Consider the following 20,504-nt stretch of genomic DNA (forward strand, 5'->3'; position numbering starts at 1 on the left):
TAGAAAATGATCCTAATGTTTTATATAACATTTTATTTTCGGATGAATCTACATTCGTTTTAGTCCATACACCCAACAGACAAAACACACGAATTTGGTCAAGGCACAATCCTTACGAGGTCGTTCAGTCACATATTCAGTACCAAAAAAAGCTGAACGTTTGGCTTGGAATATTGGGGAGCAATATCATAGGTCCAATTTTCATTGACGGCAATTTAAATGCTGATAAATATTTGCAGTTGTTGATAAATGAGGTCGAACAAAGAGTGCAAAGGCTGGCTGTTGACCATGTACGTTGAATTAAAGGAAATATGTTATTTAACCATTTATTATTATTAAATTGATTTATTTATTTACAGAGAAAAATAATTTTTCAACAGGACGGAGCTCCGCCCCATACTGCCAGAATTACCACACAATATTTAAATATGAAATACACGGGCAGGTGGATAGGGAAGTACGGCCCCATAGAGTGGCCCCCAAGGTCTCCTGATCTTGCCCCGTTAGACTTCGGTATATGGGGGTGTAACGTCCAAATTAGTTTTAATATATATATATATATACATATATTTTAATGGGTTATTTTATGACCATCGATGAATCGGAGATCACACTGGAGACAGCGGATTGGTTTTTAGAGGAATTTCTGTATATCTTATTTTTCCAACCTTTTCTTTCAAATTAACAATTAATAACTTTCCTATTTCGCCAACTCGATATTAATCACAGCCAGACGCAAAATCAGCAGATCTCACGCTACTGGCTTGAGCCATCCTATCTCCTCTCCACTACACCCTGTGTGCGTTTTCAAATCCATCCGCCGCTTGATCTCCAGTGCGGTACCGCGGGGACATATGGTTCCCTTTTCCTCCTCCGTAATCATCCGGGCCACCTAGTATATTTCGCTACCATAGGAATAAGAAACTTATGCACCAGCGCATCCGGCCTCGCGATGGCTTGGCATCGCGTTAACAGTTAGCCACGTGTAAATTGTTTAACAATTTTATTTGTGGGAACAATTAACCGTTTGACAGCAATGTCGTGTAATTACTTCCTAAAAGGTAAATGTTTTCCCCTTCTTGCAGAGGTCAATTTTTTTTTAAGGAATTAAATCAGTACACTGGCTAATGTTATTGCGAAACCCTACCTTGTAATTATTTTTTATTATTATTCATTAAAAATTGCGCCTTTTAATAAGTAAACGATTGTATACCGAAAGTGCAAGCTCAGCACCCTTGCTCTTCTTCTCTAGCGCATCAGCTCAGGCGGTCGTGCCTTCTGATTGGTCAAAGGTGGCATCTCACTCCCCTCTCGACTAATTATTTAAGCTGGGAGCGAGTGGACGCGAGCGGCTTTTTCTACAGATTCGTTACCTAATTAGGTCATTTTTTTCTATCGCCATTAAAATTTTGTTCGCGATTTTATGTATTCAGATTTATCGTGTTTTTATTTGTCACGCGAATTAATTTGTGTAACTAAATTGATTAAAGTTTTTATTATTACTCATACTTAATCTGGTTTTCACGTTAACGACCACATGCTCACACACAACACATATCCTCGCCAATCCAAGGACTCCCTACGGCGACCACGTCCGTAGTCTACTGAGGAATCGACAAGAGAGACTTCCCTTTCTACCTTTACATTTTTTTTTTGGGGTTCATCGCGATATCCACGAGTAGATAAGGTATTATATTATATTTGTTACCTTTTCTTTCTTACTTCATTTTTGTGCGCCCAGAGTTCATCATTTACCCATAACGCCTTACGTGAAGGCTAGATACGCTACCAGTAACAACAAAAAATAACGATTATGCTACTCTGGACGTTACAGGGGTATTTAAAAGATAGGTTGTATGACGGGATAGAAGTAGAGAACGTGGAAGAATTAAGAAGCTGTATTATAGCCGCCTGCGAGAGTATAACCCCCCTGATACTGCAAAATACATTGCAAGAGTTTCAAAAGAGGCTAGATTATTGTTATGCAGTTGCAAGAGGGTTATTTGAGCAATACATCTAATATATAGTGCATTGTGTACATAGTAGTGCTATGTCTTATATCTTTGTTAATTTTTTATAATTAAATATTTAACGAAGAGAGTTATTTAATCGAAAATATTATTTTAAATAAAAAGTTTACTTTATAAAATATAAATTTTATTTATCATAACAACAAGCGTATATCATAAACTATTCGAACAGAAATTTTACAAATGTTAACTTAATTGTTATTTTTTTTAAGAGAATGCCGAAATTCATAGTCTTATGTTCATAAACTTCGAATAACATTAATAGCTTAAAATCTTTTGAATCTTATAATTGAATAAATGATCAAGTAACTTCATGAAGTAAAGCATCTATCAAATTATGTCAATTGTTAATATATAAGATACTGGTGATCAATGATATGCTTTACTAATTAAGAAGTATTTGCAAATCTAATTTTGTCCATAGCGAGTTGCAAAACTTCTATAGTATGATCATTAGAACATTTCTTACCATAGATTCTTCGTTTCTAACAATATTAATGGGTTAAACGACTGTATTTCCTTATTAATTTTTATACCTTTAACCCTTTTATTTGCTTAAGGACTAAAAGGTCTCTTGTTTTTTTTCTTGCTTGAAGTATCTTTTATCAGCTTATTCCCTTTATCTATTGCAGTGCAACATGATTAAACAAATGAATCCAACTTATTTCTGGCAAACAGGCATGTGTCATTGTAATTGTTATTGGTTCCGTAGACAATTTGGATTAATAGTGACTCCATGTTTCTAAACAATTGGTAACCTGTAAAGACATCCATGAATAATTTAATCCTGAGTGTAAGATATATATTTAGCAAACTTAGTAGATGCTATTTGATTATCACCAGGCTATTGTAGTGACCACTGTCAGTCAAGATCATGCAGATCAAAACTATGTTGTAAGTATCCCTTCGATGATCAATAGCACATATCTGCAAATGACGATCGCGATGTATTCGGATCGATTCGGGTTAATTCAGGGAGGCGCGACAAGATAACGTAGCTTGGGTTTGAAAGAGGGCAGTTCTTGATCTGGCATCGTCATAAAGGCACGTCTCGTCAATTACGAATCCGTGAACGAGAACCGATCACGTTGATAATAAAATTTCAAAGAAAAATAAAACTGTTTAAATAACCGAAATCAAGAGTAGAAATAATTTCTACCCTAAATCAGATATTGTTAATTCTGAGAAAACATTGGTGTCTCTTGTGAGGTGTGTTAGATTTTTAGAACAGAAGTCAATACAGACTGCACGTTAAGAAGCCAACAGTCTAAGGACATTAAGAAGACAATAATCTAAGGATATTGAAAAGTCAGCAGCCCAAGGAGAGGATATTAAGGTAGGTTGGGTGATAACGGGTGGAATGTCGGATTCGGCAAAATTTGAAAGCATCCAGCATGCAGAAACGCTGGAAAATCTAATGGGCAAATTCTGGGAAGTAGAGGAGGTAGCATCGATAAAACAATTATCCCGGGAAGAAAGCGATTGCGAGCTTCACTTTGTAAATAATTTTTCCAGAGATGACACTGGCCGTTATGTGGTTAGATTGCAATTCCGACATAAAATAGAAGCATTTCCCGGGTCTAGAGACATTGCCAGTAAAAGGCTATTTTATTTAGAAAACCGTCTTTCCAAGAATGTTGAATTAAAGGAAAGATATACAAAAATAATCAATGAATACATAGAACTAGGGCACATGTCAATTGTAAATGATGAAACCGAGACTGGATATTACATGCCGCACCACGCGGTTTTCAAGGAATCAAGTTTCACAACAAAGATACGGATTGTTTTTGATGCGTCGGCTAAAGATAAAGAGGACAATTCTTTGAACGATCTATTGATGGTAGGTCATACTATACAAGATAGTTTAGTCTCCCATTTAATGCGGTTCCGTATGTACCGTTACGTAATAACAGCAGACATCAAAAAGATGTATAGACAGATTTGTATACATAAACAATATCGACATTTTCAGAGAATTTTATGGCGGCGTAATAATATTATACAAGCGTACGAACTAAACACATTAACATTCGGTGTTTCTTCGTCACCCTTTCTGGCTATTCGTACCATTAAACAATTAGCAAACGACGAAAGAAAAAATTTTCCTCGGGCTGCCAAAGTGTTAGAAAATCATCTCTATGTTGATGATTTATTGACAGGCGCTGCCACTATCGAGGAGGCTCATGAATTAAGAAATGAAATTATTTCATTATTAGCTTGTGGAGGTTTCTCTATACGTCAATGGGCATCTAATAACGTGCAAATTATAGAAGATTTACCTTCGAGTTCGGTGCATCCAAATTATGTTTTGAAAGTAGACAATAATTTAAAAACTCTGGGAGTAACTTGGAACGCATGCAATGTGTGATAAAATCTATTATACCCCTAACTGTATACGTAGAGACGAGAGATTGACAAAGAGGAAAATATTATCAGATATAGCGAAGATATATGGCCCATTGGGATTGTTAGGGCCAGTGATTCTTTACGTAAAGCGAATAATGCAAAATATTTGGCGCGCAGGTCTGGACTGGGACGAATCATTACCGCAAGACCTCCATACCGACTGGTCAGTTTTTACAAATCAATGGGAAACGATGGGATCAATCACTTTTGGTAGGAACATGGTGATCGACAATAGTAAAGAATTGCAATTACACGGTTTCTGTGATGCTAGCAGTGTAGGTTATGGCGCGTGTTTTTACATCCGATCTACTGACAACCTCGGCAACGTGTCATCAAGGTTGTTTACGGCTAAACCTCGAGTAGTGCCGATCAAACCTATGACTATACCTCGGCTCGAATTATGCGGTGCATTGCTGTTGGCTCACTTGTACGACGAAATTGTTAAAATTATAGACGTTAGACAATTCAATAAGATTGTGTTCTGGTGTGATTCATCTATAGTGTTGCATTGGTTGAGCACACCACCACACAAATTGAAAACATACGTGGCAAATCGCGTGACGAACGTTAAACTTCTCAGCAGAGATCACGAATGGCGACATGTCAACTCTGTTCAAAATCCGGCTGATGCAATTTTTGGGGATCAATTACCATTTGATTTCTCGAAAAACGCTCTATGGAAATATGGTCCGGGATGGTTGACTGATATAGAAACTCATTGGCCAGCAAGGAAATTTTCCTAGGAAAAGATTCCGGAATTGAAAGAGAGCGTATGTATTTCCATTGTGAGAGATGAATTTGATGTTTACAATAAATTTTCGTCGTATTAAAAAACTGTCAAGGTCATAGCATACTGTTTACGTTTCTGGAAGAATAATAAATTCAAAAATTCTTTATGTTTCGACGAAATTGAACAAGCAGAAACACATATCATAAAGTATTTACAAAGTGTAGGTTTTCCGGATATCATAAGGTCATTTACTAAATCACAAAATTTAACTCAAAGGAGATTCGCAAATTTAAGCCCGTTTTTAGATCAACATGGATTAATTCGGGTAGGAGGAAGGCTACATAAATCAAATCTGTCTTTCGCAAAGAAACATTCAATATTGTTACCAAAACATCGCTTAGTAAACTGCTTAATACGTGAAACACATCAGAAACATTTCCACACAGGAATTCAATCCACACTGTATAATATTCGGCAGAAATATTAGTTGCTCAATGGAAAACAATATGTTAGAAAGGTGATTAGATCTTGTATGCGATGTTTTCGTTTCGAAGCATCTCCAAGTACATGTAAAATGGGAGATTTACCGTCCTGCCGAATGTCTAAATCTTTCCCATTTTCTTATACAGGAGTGGACTTTTGTGGTCCTTTCTTTATAAAGAAAAAAAAGTATAGAAACCAAAAACGGATAAAAATTTATGTTTCGGTCTTTATATGCATGTCAGTCAAACCGGTGCACTTGGAATTGGTGTCCGATTTGACTGCCGATGGTTTTATAGCAGCTTTGCGACGGTTCACTTCTCGTAGGGGAATACCAAACCACTTGTATTCAGACAATGGGTCTAATTTTGTGGGTGCTAAGAATCAGTTGACGGAAGTGTATGACATGTTCAATTCTGAGTCAGATAAAGAAAAATTCAAAATGTTTGCACAAAAAAACCAAATACAATGGCATTTCATCTCACCCGCTGCGTCTCACTTCGGAGGTTTGTGGGAGTCGTCAGTAAAGATATTTAAGTACCATCTGTATCGTGTCGTTGGTGATTCGCTATCTACCTACGAAGAATTCCACACACTAACTACCGAAATCGAGGGTGTTTTAAATTCACGTCCAATCACGTCACTATCATCTGATCCGAATGACCTCGAGGCTTTATCCCCTGGGCACTTCTTAACTGGAAGACCAATAACGTTTATTCCTCAAGAAAATTTGGAAGCCATTCCAGAAAACCGGTTGTCAAAATGGCAGCACATTTACAAAGTAAGCCAAGATTTCTGGAAGAGATGGAGTTCAGAGTATTTAAACGAACTTCAAGTCAAAGGCAAATGGTGGAAGGACGGAGTTAATATAAAGACTGGGGAACTAGTCCTTATCAAAAACAAAAATTTGCCTTGTTCCCAATGGATGATGGGCCGAGTTTTAAAAACTCACCCGGGTCATGACGGGGTAGTCCGAGCCGTCACTCTACGGACCACATCCGGAGAGTTGCAACGGGCAGTCAATTATATATGCCCACTACCAATGACGTCTACCCTTAACCAATACACATTATGTTCCAAAGGAAAGAAGAAAAGTGATTCTCTATTGACTTGACAATCAGCACGTCCACGTGTCCACTATATAATCATTATCATTATTTAACTCATTTGTTATTTTATCTATTACAATAATGTAAACATCTCTTCACATGTAATTTACATATATTTATGACATTCATGTATTGTATCCAATTATGTAGACGATTGATCGGTACCCTCTTAAGGGGGGGGGGGGGGGAGAATGTTGCGTAGACAATGATACTAGAGCCTGTAATATTTATTCGAAATGACTTAATTTTATTATTGAAAGTGCCGGTGTCTTTACACAAAAGTCGAGATTACGTAGGAGTAACAATCTAAATTTTTTGTTCCCCAACCCTAAATATACTCTTTTTTTGAAAGTTTAGAGTTTAAAATTTGTAGGTTTGAAGTTGCTTTAAAAATAAAAAATGATATACAGAGTAGAAAAAACACATTGGGGGAGTTATTACTACAATTAAAAAAATGTAATCTGGTACTCCTACGTAATCCCGATTTTTACGCAAAGACCGGTACTTACTGTAATAATATTAAGTCATTTCGAATAAATATTACAGGCTCTAGTGTCATACTTGGAGAAAACGTCCCTAAAAATCGAGATAGTCCATAATACTTGCGGTAAACTATTTATCATTTCATTTTCTTTATTTTATTATTATCGATTCGACGAGTTTTAATAGGAATCCCATTTTGAAAGTTACAGGTTCCACGTGAAATTTTCTCAACTTTACGGAAAAAATACTAAAAAGAATACGCATTTCCTGAAAAATTGATTTTTATACTTTGAACGCTAATTTCTTCGGTATAAAGTGATGTTACAAGAAAAACAATTATTCCACTGGAAAGGTGAGATTTTTATACATGGAAATCATGTGTGAAAAAAATTTATTAAGTTATTTGAAAAAGTATAGAAAATTAATTAAAAGATAGGACGTACTTAAAATTAAAAACTTTCCAATATAACCACGTCGTAAATAATGGATAAAAAATTCTGAAAAAAAATTAGAGAATCATTTTTCGATAAAGAGTACAAGATCTGAGAATATCAAAAAAATCTGGGATGTGCGTCGGTTTAACCAGTTTCCGAATTGGTGGAACTGCTCATATATATGAGAAGCAATAAATGAAATAGCGACTGACACTGCTAGATATTACCATAAAATAAGATAAGCGCATAATTGGTATAAGTGCAGTATTTGCTTCATTAAAATTTCCATGTAACTGTAGTTAACATATGCGTTAAAGAAAAAATTAACTTGTGTGTATTTGTCAAAGAAATAATAAAGGTTAATTAAAATGAAAAAAAACGCAATATATAATTAATTTCTATTTAAAGGGATTTCAAAATTATAATAAAATCCATTTCCTTATTTTATTACCTATTGTTCGATTTCCGGTATAATATCCACGATTCTTCAGGTTCTCCAATAGAATACAGGCATCTTTGCCAAAATTTACATCTGTTTCTAATGATAATCTAGAACCGTAGTATTTTGGCAGGACATCGAAGATTTCCTGCTTTTTATAGCCGTGCTCCAATTCGAGCTCCTGATAAGCTGGCATTATATTCTCATACATAAAGATTTCCTTCTTGAAGGTGTAAGGAAAATCGAGCGCTTTCAGTTGAAATTCAGTGGGTGGTGGCATTTTTGCTATCAAAGCTAGCTCTTTCGTCTGTATTTCCTGATTCTCCCGTATTTTAGCTTCGACGCTTAAAATTGTACTTCCGTAATTCTCACCTGGCGGTAACAATGGCTTCGTCGTAAAACTTCAAGAACCAGTCGTTCACGAAACATTTGCTTCAGCAAAGATCCAAGATCATTAAGGACCACTTCCTTCAACGGGGGATCGTAATTTTCATTCATTTTATTCTTTCTTATTTCTATTCCTGCTTTAAAATGTATTTATGTTTAAATTTATTAAATTTTTTAATATATTTTTTTTGGTAAAATCCCCCTTTTCAAACTTCAAATTAATTCAATAGCATCAACTGTAATTCTATTGTAGATTCTTTTATATCAATATTAATCTCTCTTCGAATACTTATCGGATGACACAGGGGTTTTCTCGAATCCAGGTTAAAGAAGCTTGTTTACTTTTTAACCGAAAAATTTCTTACGTAATGTGATCGAGCATCATGAGAGTCTGCAATCACTAACACAAGCAGATGGCACACTGAATAATGACTCTAGTACCACTTTAGACTCCATTTATCTTCTACGCCTCCAGCTAATCATTTTTCTTGTGAACAACCAGCTCCCCCCCACCTCTCACTATTTATATTTGTTACATGGAGGGAGATGAGCACAAATCCTTGAAATTTACTGACGTATTTTAATTAAATCGAAATTTGCTCGCGAATTAAAAATTAAAAAATTGTTGAATTAATTGATGAAAAACCGATGAACTCTTAGAAACACCTCTTATACTTTGCATTTTCTTTCCTGTTTAGATTAGATAACTATTTTGCAATGTTTATATAACTAGATATACAGTAAGTACTGAAAATCCCTTTATATAACCTTTATTGAAGAAATTGCAGTCAAACAAATATATAGATCTATTGTAGCACAAAATATAGTGTAAACAGTTATTAATAAAAAGTACAAAAGTCATATAAAAATATTCTATTTTCAACAAACTGCTGAAGTTTCATTTTTAAAATACTATTGCAGCTCGATTATTATTTGTAACTGGGCGTTTCTTAAAAGATACAAATTTTCACTCATTTTTCTCAAATTTTTAACTGACTGATGTCCTCGATTAGTTTACAGTGAATATCCCACAGACTCTGAAACAGATTTGTAGACATTGTTTTCCTTCATTTTAATTATATCTGAGTAAATATTAAATTTATAAGACATATTAAAATGAAATGCGACACTAGCATAAATAAAATTATCTATGATCTTTTAAAGGGTCAGGTTATCCTAGAATATTTTGCTTAAAATGTACTTTGGGACATTTTCGAAAATATATCCTAAAAAATAAAAGCCTAGGAAAAAGTTGAAGTTTCAGAAATTCGCAATGTGGATATCCCATCATATATTCTCAATATACAGGGTGTAACAGCAATGATGTTTTTAATTTTAACCACATATTCTTGGGGATAAACTAAGTAGAAAAGTCCTATACTATGACATCCATAAAAGCATCATTGCTAAGATAAATTAATTTTAAACCGATAAAGCAGAGCTTTAATTCAACGGAAAAATTACTTCACTCTCACTTTCGTTGACAGTTCCCCTTCAAAAAACAAAAAAAGTTCGTACTTCATTGTTCCGTATCGTCACACGCATTCATGTGCAACTATACCAATAGCACACACACAAACATCAAACATTATCTCCTAACGTCTTACATTCCTGATCCTGGTACTGATGAAATTTATTTTCTGCCTATTTTTAAATGAATTCTCGACAGCACTCATTTGGTTGAAAAGCCTGGAGAATAATATGGTGTTGTTCGTAGATTAATTTTCAAGTCGTTTGATCTTTTCGGTGACGCGACATATGAACTGCTCTAAGATAGTCTAAAAATAAGTATTATATTAAAAAAGCGCTTATAAGAAATCGTATCTTTTTATGTTTTTGAAATTCTTACTGTTTTATCAGATAGAGCAGTTTGCTGTGTGCATCATTAGAAGATAAAAATTACTCGGAAATAGATTTTCAAATAAGGCCTAAGTCTTCTTTGGAAGTATCAATCAAAGTGGAGAGCTTCTTTGAGAAAAAATAAGCCTTTTTTCATGTTATGAAAGGACAAGCCACAAATATATGAATAATTTTTTCTTTATGTCGTAGATTGTCCATATTTCTTGCCTTTTTGCATAGTGTCTGCCTAAATGAACTTGCCAGTAAAACTAGCCAATTGCTAGGTCAGATTCTATATAGTTTATAGTGACTAGAGGTTGATATGGTTATCAAATTTAAATATTTTATTATTCACCAAGCAAATCGAAATAAACTGAAAAAGAGAAAAGCATAATTATTTACTAACTTATCCGAAATATTCTCATACCTAAGAGCATGCAAAAACTATGAATAATAATTTACAGCATTAACAAAAAATTATTCTTAATTTTGTAGCTTGTCCTTTCATAAAATGAAAAAAGGCTCATTTATTTTAAAGGGATCCTTCAGGTTCTCGGCTTAGGCCGAAATTTCGAGACAATACTTGGCTTTACTTGAAAACCAAATTTCGAGACATTTTGCTCTTCCAACGATGCAGCAAGCTCCTCTATCTAATAAAACAGTGAGATTTCCAAAAACAGGAAAAAAATACAATTTCTTAAAATAGCTTTTTTAATATAATACTTACTTCTTGACTACCTTAGAGCAGTTCATATATCGCGTTACCGAAAAGATAAAACAACTTGAAAATAAATCTACGAATAACGCCGTATTATTCTCAACAATTTTCAACTAAATGGGTGCTATCGAGGATCCTTCTAAAAATAGGCAGAAAATAAATTTCATTAGCACCAGGATCAGGAATGTAAGACATTAGGAGGTAATATTAATAATCGGCGCAGTTGCGTGCGCGTGTGTGTATGCGTGTACGACAATATGGAACGGTGGAGAACTACAAACTTCTTTTGTTTTTTGAAGGGGAACTGTCAACGAATGTGAGAGTAAAGTAATTTTTCCGTTGAATTAAAGCCCTGATTTATCGGTTTAAAATTGACTTATCTCAGTAATGATGCTTTTACGAGTGTCATAGTATAGGACTTTTCTACATGGTTTAGCCTCAAGTATATGTGGTTAAAATTAAAAACATCATTGCTGTTACACCCTGTATATATATATATATATATATATATATAAGGCGTACCACTTAAAATGCTCCAGAGTTTAGATACAAAAACACGCATATCTTTTTAATTATAAGACATATTCCATTTTTACATATTACCCTTTTGAAAACAAACAACAAGAGGCTTTGAAAAGATCCTATGCAAAAATGGAGTATTTCTTATAGTTAAAAAGTTACGCGCATTTTTATACCTATGCTTTGGGGCGTTTTAACTGGTACATCCTATATATATATATATATATATATGACCGAATACTTCTGCTTTTTTCCGTAAATGTTTCGATGCAATATCGAAATAATTACGCAACGATTTTTTATTCTGGGTCTAAAATTACGTGAACTATGTCGCACATCCGTCTATCGCTCTTACAATAAGACATTTAACACGTTCGCGACGTAATAACCCACCGGTGGGTCATCATGGGTTTTACTAATGAACGTGCGTGCCCATCGGTGGGTCACGTACAATACGTGTTTCAAAGATACCTAAAATTCTGAGTTTGCTAGATAGACTTTTTATATTTCAGCTATAGCTGTACAAAATATGTATGTTTGCATGTGCAGCGTGGTTTAAAAAAAAAAAACAAAATATAGCATAAAATAGGGTTTATTCATGCCTAAATGTGCCAATAGAACATTAAAATAAAAATTTAAAAATACGTCCTTGAAGAATCCCCACTGGATTCTTCGACGTCGCGAACATGTTAAGGAAAAGTGCTGTACTACTACTTGCAGCTATTTTGTTTTTATTTATTATTTAGAAAAATTTTTTCGTTATCATAATAATAGTTAAAATAAAGCTATGTGCATATTATTTTAATTTATTTTAACATTTCATTATAAAACAAATTGCAAAATAAACCGATTATTTTCTTGCTGTAGTGGTTTAACTCTTTAAATTTTGAAACTGTTCGCCTTGAAATGGAGAAGCGCGTTTTTAGGTGTGATAAATAAAAATTCTAGAAGAAATGCTCTTATTGCATGAAGTAGCAAAAGCCCCACCAATCTCCTGCGTTGTTTTTATAAGCAGCCTATATCGCGAATAAAATTTACAATTAGGTAATAAATACCATTTTAAATCTCATGCAATAACCGACGTGGGATTGCACTTCCTTCTTCCTCGATCAGTTTGCGATGAACTTCGCTGAGAGCCTGTGTATAGGAGGATAAAGTCATATACAAAGCAATTCTGACAACAAATTATGATAATTGTCGAGTGTAAGAAAAAAAGTTGAAGCTGTCGATAAAATTATATGCTAGTACGAAATACAAACAAAAATGGCTTTGTTTGTTAAGGCTTTTACAACTTGGAATCATATCACTAATATATGGCAAAATGTACCTTAAAGTATTTGACTGTTTTTACACGCAGCTCCAAGGTAGCATCTTCATCGCAAATAATAATAGTTCTAGGATGTTGTTGGAAGGCAGATACAGTCCACATATGGTTAACACCCTCTTCAATAGCTTTATAAAGTGCAAATGCTTTATGAGATCCAGTTATGAGTATCATAACTTCATTAGCATCCATAACAGTTCCTACTCCTACTGTTAATGCTTGCTTTGGAACTTTGTTTATATCGTTACCAAAGAACCTAGCATTTGCTTCTAATGTGTCTTGAGCAAGAGTTTTCACTCTTGTACGTGACGCTAGGGATGAACCAGGTTCATTGAAAGCTATATGTCCATCAGGACCAATACCTACAATAAATCATTATTTGTGGTGTTTAAACTATTCCATAATTATTTGTATCAAATGAATTATGTACCTCCAATAAACAGCTCAATTCCACCCGCTTCTTCAATTTTTCTCTCAAAATTTTCACATTCTTTTGTAAGGTCTTTTGCATTTCCATCAAGGATATGAACATTTTGAGGGTCAATATCTATATACTTAAAGAAATTATTATACATATAATAATGATAAGATTCATGATGGTCCCTCGACAAATCAACATATTCATCCATGTTAAAAGTTTTAACATATTTAAAAGAAATTTTTCCAGCCTGATAAAATTCTATTAACTTTTTATACATTCCCAAAGGAGTCCCACCTGAAATAGTTTCATTACAAATAAATGAACTAAATATAGAGTGTCCCTTTTTAACTTTTTTATTGTCATTTATATAAAAAAAACGTGTTAAATAATAGCTGTTTGACATTAAAAAGAATGTAAAATGATATACTAGTTTGACCTTGAAGAGTCATTCAAATACTATACCATGAAAGTCTATATGAGTGTTTAAATAGATCATGCTAAATATATTTATACTTATAATTGTTACTGATCTCAAGAGCTTTTCAGATTAATTTATTGTTGTATCTTTTCATCTAGTTATTCACGACAGATTTTGATTTGAAGTTATAAGTATGTGACAGATTATGTATATATCTGCTTAGCGATCATGCACATTTCTTTATTCAAATTAACACCTATATGCAATTTCAAATTTAAATATCTTGTTAATAGTTGAGTAAAAAGATAACTCAGGACAGTGTTTTCAAAACTTTGTGAGATTAGTTAGAGCATGATATGTAAAAATAAATATAATGTTCAATTTAAAACATTTAAGTCTACCTTTATAGTCTTCACAAATAATACTTCAAGATCAAACTAATGATACCTTTTCTATCCCTCTAGAAGTCAAATAGCTATTGCTGAACATGTCTCTTTCTACAACCAATGATAAAAGTTATTTAAGATAGGATATTAATATGAGACAATTTTATCTAAGTAGAGTAATATCCCACAGAGCACAAACAGAAAAAAGCAGACATTTTCAAATCTATGATATATACACTAGTAGACTGGGTACTGGTGACAAAAAATGGAACAATTTTTTACAGGCTGCCATTGAAAAGAGTCATATTCACTGCCATAAGAAACAGTTTGATGCATTTAAAAACTTTCGCAATGTATTAATGCATATCCAAAGCACAATTATATTTTGAAAAAAAATTACTTTCTAGAACAATTTTTAGTCTGCCATTCATTAGAAGACAATACCAGATCCCATAATATACAAAATCCTAATTGGCAGATGATTTAATCGAGGACCCAACTGAATTGTACAACATTTATTTTGAAAAAAAAAAAAATTATAATGGAGAACAATTTCTAACAGTCTGCCAAGCTTCATTTAGACTAATGTTGATATGATGTTCATTAAATGTGGCAAGGCAGACTGTTTGCTGATGTAGAAATAATTTAAATACACCAATGAAATAAATTCTGAGATATTAGGAAGAATATGTTATTTCATTGGTGTATTTAAATTATTTCTACATCAGCAAACAGTCTGCCTTGCCACTTTTCATGAACATTATATCAACATAAGTCTAAATGAAGCTTGACAGACTGTAAAAAATTGTTCTTTGTTATAGGTTTTTTTTTTCAAAATAAATGTAGTATAATTCAATTGGTTACTCGATAAAATCGTCTGCCAATTAGGATTCTGTACGTTATGCGATCTGGTATTGTCTTTTAATGAAGGCAGATTGTAAAAAAATGTTCTAAAAAGCAATTGTTTTTTTACAAACTACAATTAGCGTTTGGGATATGCATTAATACATTGCGAAAGTTTTTAAATGCATCAAACTGTTTCTTATGCAGCAAATGACTCCTTTCAATGGCAGCCTGTAAAAAATTGTTCCATTTTTTCTATCACCAGCACCCAGTCTATAATTGTTGTATATAACACATGTTTGATATATGAATATATGTATAGAAATGTCAAATTTTTCATACTTGTGTGCCATAGATGATATTATTAGAATACCTGTTGGTAAACCAATTACAAAATATTTATCTTTGTTTGGTTCAAAATCTTTGATCCTCTTCATTACGTACTTAGCAGACCACTCTGCTACATAATCTACTGTGTCACAAATGACCAAACGCATTTTGCCTTTTGTTTCTGAAAAATTGTATAAAAACCTTTTGATCACAAAATAATATGTTAAATGGAGCAAATATTTTTTCTTGTAATATGCATCATATCCCATATCACTACACATTTTGTTTCAGATAATTATTGTATGGCAACAACCTATTATCATTGCCTGTCATTTCAAGATACCTACCTTTATCTCATCTCTTTTTTCTCTATGCGATAAAAATGTATCTTTTAATTAAAATTGATTCTTAGTAATTTCTTTTATTTACACATTATCTAGCACAAATAACTTTTATACTAGCACTATATTTATTAGGTTTCTTTTATTTCACAACAAATGATGAGCTATCAGATACATATTATAGCTAACTAAAAAATGTTACAACTTTCATCACATTTTATAATTAGTCAATTATAACAATAACTATAGGATTCCAATTTGAAGCTTACTGTACATTATTAGGCAAGTTCAAATGTCTTTCATATAACAGATAAGAGATAAAGAGGTTAGTAATTTTAGTCGAATTATTCTAACGTTATTCAAAATAAAAGAATTGTTTACCTGCAATGGATTAATTTTATTCAGATTAGATTAATGGGAAAATTTAAGATAATTTTTATTTGATTGTTCTATTAATTTAAGCTGACACCTAACTAAAAGCTATATATAATCAGCAGCTATATTGCAGCGGTTGCAGCCGTTACTGGGCCAGATCAGGGGCTGGACACTCAAGCCTCGGGGCCATTTTACGATGGAAAGTAGGATTGCCAAATAAGAAACAAAAAATCTGAAAATGGTCATTTTGAGTTGGCAGTTCTGCAAAGTAGCCACGCTGCAAGTTCTGCCGGATGATTGCGGCTGACTTGTACGATTAAGGCCCAGGACCTCTCGGAATATTAAGTTAATGCTGACATTATGTAGGGGAAACAACCTAACAAAATTACACCAAATCATAGTGAGATTTACACTTTGAAAGTTTTCAACATGATGTTTTATAAGTTGAAGTTAGTTTTAGAAATTCAGATGATTTAGGGTGAGTCCGACCAACTCATTTTAATTTAAAGGGACATTAAAAAGTATCACCAACCTTAGAAAAGGAAAATAATTTTTTGTTTTAACGTTTCCAGCTTGCACAGGTTATAGCATAATGAATAAGGAATAAAGGAATACAAAAATTGGACCAAAATACCAAATTACCATAGAGGGAAACTTCAACAAGTTATCACTAACTCCGAACCTCGTAATTCCAAATAGTTTTGCTTTTAAGGTAAGTTTTTTATTTTGCGTTATATTCTAAAAATAATATTTGTCAACAATGATAATTTTTTATTATACATAAGGACTTTGGTGAAGTAAATAAAACTGGATGTGCTAGTAGTGATGGAACTTAATGAACAGCTAAGAACAAAATATGAAAGCAAGAAAAAAGAATACTTAACGTTTGATAAGAAACTGACAATAATAGAGTTAATAAAAGAATTTTCGGCGGTTATAGAAAACAAGAAAACAGATGCTGTAAGCACATCTATGAAAAATAAATCGTGGGATGAAATCAGTACAAAATTTTATAGAATGCATGGACAACACATAAACAGTGAGTCATTAAGAACATTCTGGGTAAATACAAAAACGAATACCAGAAAACATTATGCAAAACTAAAGCAAGAGTTATATAAAACAGGTAATTAAAATGTTTAAACAATTATAATATTTTTCTTAGTTTACGTATAACAATTCTTTCAGGTGGTGGTAGAAATGAAGTGAAGCCAAACATACTATATGAGAAAGCATATGAAATAATACAAAAATCAGTAGATGGTTTATATAACCCATTTGACTCGGATACTAGTTTTTCGTCTTCTATTAATACTCCAGTTGAAAATTATTTTGAAGAAGAGGCTGATGATCCAGATGATGCGGATAATGCAGTTTTTCAAGTAAGACAAAACTTATTATTTCGTAGTATAAATTAGCATATGTAAATTAATAAATCTTTTTATTAAAACATGTTTAATTTCATTTTTAGTTTTTAATTGATGAAAATGAAGTGAATCAGTGGGATAAATGGTCTCCAAATCAATTAAAGAAGCCTATAAGTCCACCATTGAGCAATAAAATAGCTGTTAATTCAACGATTAAGAAGAAGAAAATAAAAGGAGACCTGCTATTAGAAAGCAAACTAGAGCTAGCTCATTTAATGAAACAGCATTTACTAGAAAAAGCAAATTATGAGAAAAAAATTCTAAATATGCAATTGAAAAAGGAAGAATTGCAAGTAAAATTGTTAGAGGTCAAACTAAAAGAATCAGCAAACATGCATTCAACTACACTGGTAATAGTTTTTTGTTTATAATTTTAGTAATTGAAGACAGGTGTTTATGTATTTTTCATCTTAAGTTTTGTGTTTTAGACTGCATTTCCCAGAGATGAATATCACGAAAAGTTACATGTTGAATAGGACGAAGGAGTATAGGTTATGACTGATATCGATTAAAATTTGTTTGCATGTGACATTTACTCTCGTTGTTACCAAAGTCCAGTGATATTAATAATGTTTACTATGTTAATTAATTATATGATCTAAAGTTTAAACCCTGTGATATTATAAATACTTAATATGTTAATTATATCAAGTGAAGGTTAAGCTCTGTGATATTATAGTTAATATTTAAAATTAATAATGTTATTCAAAGTTTCATATTCTCTTGTTTAATGATTAAAGAACTGATTTAGATTAAAATATTAATAATTTTATTTCGTTATTCATACAATTATTGCATATTTTACCATTCAACATCTGCATTTATCTTTTCATATATACAGCGAACAGTAGTCTATTTCACTTTAATTAACTGTTCCATCCTTCAGCTAAAATTCTCATTCATTTTTGTTCTTTGTAATCTGAAAGTTCCCTTCACTCATCTGCATGAATTTGGTTCAACAATATTTTCTTACAACAGCCTGCAATTTCAAATGTTTTGTTACATTGGCTATAGAAGATTAAATTTAATCCTTAGTTCTCTTTACATTTTAATATATGAGACTTCCATTTAATATAGATATTAAAACAAGAGATACAGGGTTTTTCTCTAACAGCGGAACATAGGATTGTTATTTAACTATAGCAATGAAGCACTTACTATACATTATTATAATTAATAAAAGCGTAGATAGTTACAATTTAATAGTTATTTTAGTTTAATTGCTTTTATTATTCATTATAAATGTCATTTTACTCAATTAATCTTGGTTACTACGTTTAATATTTAAATTAAATGGAAAACAGTAATTTCACTATAGTAAAATTTACTATAGTCAAATAACACGAAATCTCCTATGTTCCGCTGTTAGAGAAAAACCCTGTATACTAATACCTTTGAAAATAATTATGAATGAAATATTCTCTTTCGTTTTCAGTAAGATTCTGATGTAGCTCTCTCTCTATATTATTATAAGCATCAACATTAATATCCTTCACATCTTCCTCGTTTGATCTCGTTATATTGAATAATACTACGCAAGCAGTTATCAAAGGTAAAGTGTTTTCAGGTGTACGAAAACGTGATCCAAGTGTAAGGACAGGAAACTGTTTACCAAGAATCCCAAACGCTCTCTCCACCATCGATCGAGTTCGGATTTGTGCTTCGTTATATAATGTCTCTGCTGCTGTTTGTGGGTTTTGCAGAGGTGTTAATAAAAACGGTAACGATGGATAGCCCGAATCCCCTAACAATACTCCATTACCAAATTCGCCATTTTCTAAACGCATTTTTATAAATGAATTATTAAAAATTGTAGCGTCGTGTGTCGATCCTGGCCAGTGAGCGACCAAATCAAGTATTTTTAAACTAGAGTCTACTATTGCCTGTACGTTAATAGAAAAGAAGCCTTTCCTATTTCTATAGATCTCACCGTCCTCACCACCTGAAATAAAACGAGCATATTTTAAGCATTATTCGTTTTTACATACAATGTGTATAATAGAATGCATTATTTTACCATAAGATTTTATTCTTATATGTATGCAGTCAATAGCACCAATGACTCGGGGGAATCCAGATAGATTAAAATTTTTTGCTTTACTTTTTAAAATATCATTAGACTTATTAGGGAACTTGATGAATTTTGTATGAAGCGCTGCAATTGCGGCGGTAACTTTGTGTACAATCATTTGAGCACTACTTACACTAATACCGCAAAAATCGGCAACTGTCATTAAAAAAGAACCAGTTGCTGCGAATCTAAGCATTAGTAGAAGCTGAATTATCGGTGGGATTGCATTATTCCTGAAAATATTAAATTTCATTAATTGAGAATGTTCGAAAATTACGTTGCAATCACAAAACAGAAAAAGTATAAACTTTCTTATTCTTCGCTTGGGTGATATCAATAAGCAGAACCTATCTATAAGTTAACATCATATTTACTTACCGTTCTGTTCTATTAAGTAATTTTTGTTCAATTACTGATAACAAATTACATACATTTTCTTTTGATAAGCGGAATCTTTTTTTAAAATCAACATCATCATATATTTCTAAATAATTAACTCTTTCTCTTATTACTCTGGGTCTTCGAAATGTCTGAGCATAAGTAAATTCCTCATCATCATCTTCAAATATAAATCTTGAAATGTATTGTTCAAAATTTTCGATTCTGCTACAATATAAATCTCTTATCATCTCTCTATGTATTTGAAATGTTTCAACGCTAGAATATTCTTCTGCATTGTCATTTTCGAATAAGAATCTTGAAACATATTCTCTGAAATCGTCCATTCTTCATACAACTCTGAAAAATTCAAAAAATCAATTTTTAACCAATTTCTAGATAGAATTGCTTCAAATTGGAATCCTATGAAATATTCTCAAAGATAAGCTTATATTTCTGACGTAAACTTGTTTTACATTTATTTTAAAAAATTATCATTGTTGACAAATATTATTTTTAGAATATAACGCAAAATAAAAAACTTACCTTAAAAGCAAAACTATTTGGAATGACGAGGTTCGGAGTTAGTGATAACTTGTTGAAGTTTACCTCT

General features: G+C 32.5%; 5 protein-coding genes across 8 annotated transcripts; 3 read left to right on the forward strand and 2 right to left on the reverse strand.

Annotated features, from left to right (window-relative positions):
- Positions 1 to 1,382: 1,382 nt before the first annotated feature.
- LOC136775155 (uncharacterized) lies at positions 1,383 to 18,177 on the forward strand. The gene is made up of 7 exons (XM_066729665.1): positions 1,383 to 1,687; positions 16,149 to 16,493; positions 16,588 to 16,727; positions 16,801 to 17,141; positions 17,204 to 17,397; positions 17,487 to 17,792; positions 17,871 to 18,177. The coding sequence occupies exons 4-7, from the start codon at positions 16,841 to 16,843 to the stop codon at positions 17,916 to 17,918; spliced, it is 849 nt and encodes a 282-aa protein (XP_066585762.1). The 5' UTR covers positions 1,383 to 1,687; positions 16,149 to 16,493; positions 16,588 to 16,727; positions 16,801 to 16,840; the 3' UTR covers positions 17,919 to 18,177.
- LOC136775213 (uncharacterized) lies at positions 2,803 to 4,653 on the forward strand. Its single transcript, XM_066729786.1, has 6 exons — positions 2,803 to 2,823; positions 2,874 to 2,924; positions 3,172 to 3,234; positions 3,340 to 3,936; positions 4,006 to 4,347; positions 4,435 to 4,653. The coding sequence occupies exons 1-6, from the start codon at positions 2,803 to 2,805 to the stop codon at positions 4,651 to 4,653; spliced, it is 1,293 nt and encodes a 430-aa protein (XP_066585883.1).
- On the forward strand, positions 5,744 to 6,763 carry LOC136775214 (uncharacterized). The gene has a single exon (XM_066729787.1). It carries the CDS (start codon positions 5,744 to 5,746, stop codon positions 6,761 to 6,763), a length of 1,020 nt encoding a protein of 339 aa, XP_066585884.1.
- Oscillin (glucosamine-6-phosphate isomerase Oscillin) lies at positions 9,256 to 16,176 on the reverse strand. Of its 4 annotated transcripts, none has more exons than XM_066729666.1 (6): positions 16,022 to 16,175; positions 15,343 to 15,480; positions 13,332 to 13,616; positions 12,905 to 13,263; positions 12,633 to 12,714; positions 9,256 to 9,538 (listed from the first exon to the last, which is right to left on the reverse strand). In XM_066729666.1, exons 2-5 carry the CDS (start codon positions 15,464 to 15,466, stop codon positions 12,637 to 12,639), a joined length of 846 nt encoding a protein of 281 aa, XP_066585763.1. In that variant the 5' UTR covers positions 15,467 to 15,480; positions 16,022 to 16,175; the 3' UTR covers positions 9,256 to 9,538; positions 12,633 to 12,636. The 4 variants fall into 4 exon arrangements, with proteins under 4 accessions (XP_066585763.1, XP_066585765.1, XP_066585766.1 ...); XM_066729668.1 differs by lacking the exon at positions 16,022 to 16,175 and adding an exon at positions 15,647 to 15,992; XM_066729669.1 differs by lacking the exon at positions 12,633 to 12,714 and having other exon boundaries at positions 16,022 to 16,176.
- A 59-nt stretch (positions 18,178 to 18,236) lies between the features above and the next one.
- Positions 18,237 to 19,906, reverse strand: LOC136775157 (putative nuclease HARBI1). Its single transcript, XM_066729671.1, has 4 exons — positions 19,892 to 19,906; positions 19,460 to 19,746; positions 18,835 to 19,384; positions 18,237 to 18,421 (listed from the first exon to the last, which is right to left on the reverse strand). The coding sequence occupies exons 2-4, from the start codon at positions 19,707 to 19,709 to the stop codon at positions 18,412 to 18,414; spliced, it is 810 nt and encodes a 269-aa protein (XP_066585768.1). The 5' UTR covers positions 19,710 to 19,746; positions 19,892 to 19,906; the 3' UTR covers positions 18,237 to 18,411.
- Between the last annotated feature and the right edge of the window lie 598 nt (positions 19,907 to 20,504).

This window comes from Prorops nasuta, unplaced genomic scaffold (assembly GCF_024137725.1).
Source record: "Prorops nasuta isolate Cenicafe-Biocafe unplaced genomic scaffold, Cenicafe_Pnas_1.2 PNAS00007, whole genome shotgun sequence".
NCBI classification, from domain to species: Eukaryota; Metazoa; Arthropoda; class Insecta; order Hymenoptera; family Bethylidae; genus Prorops; species Prorops nasuta.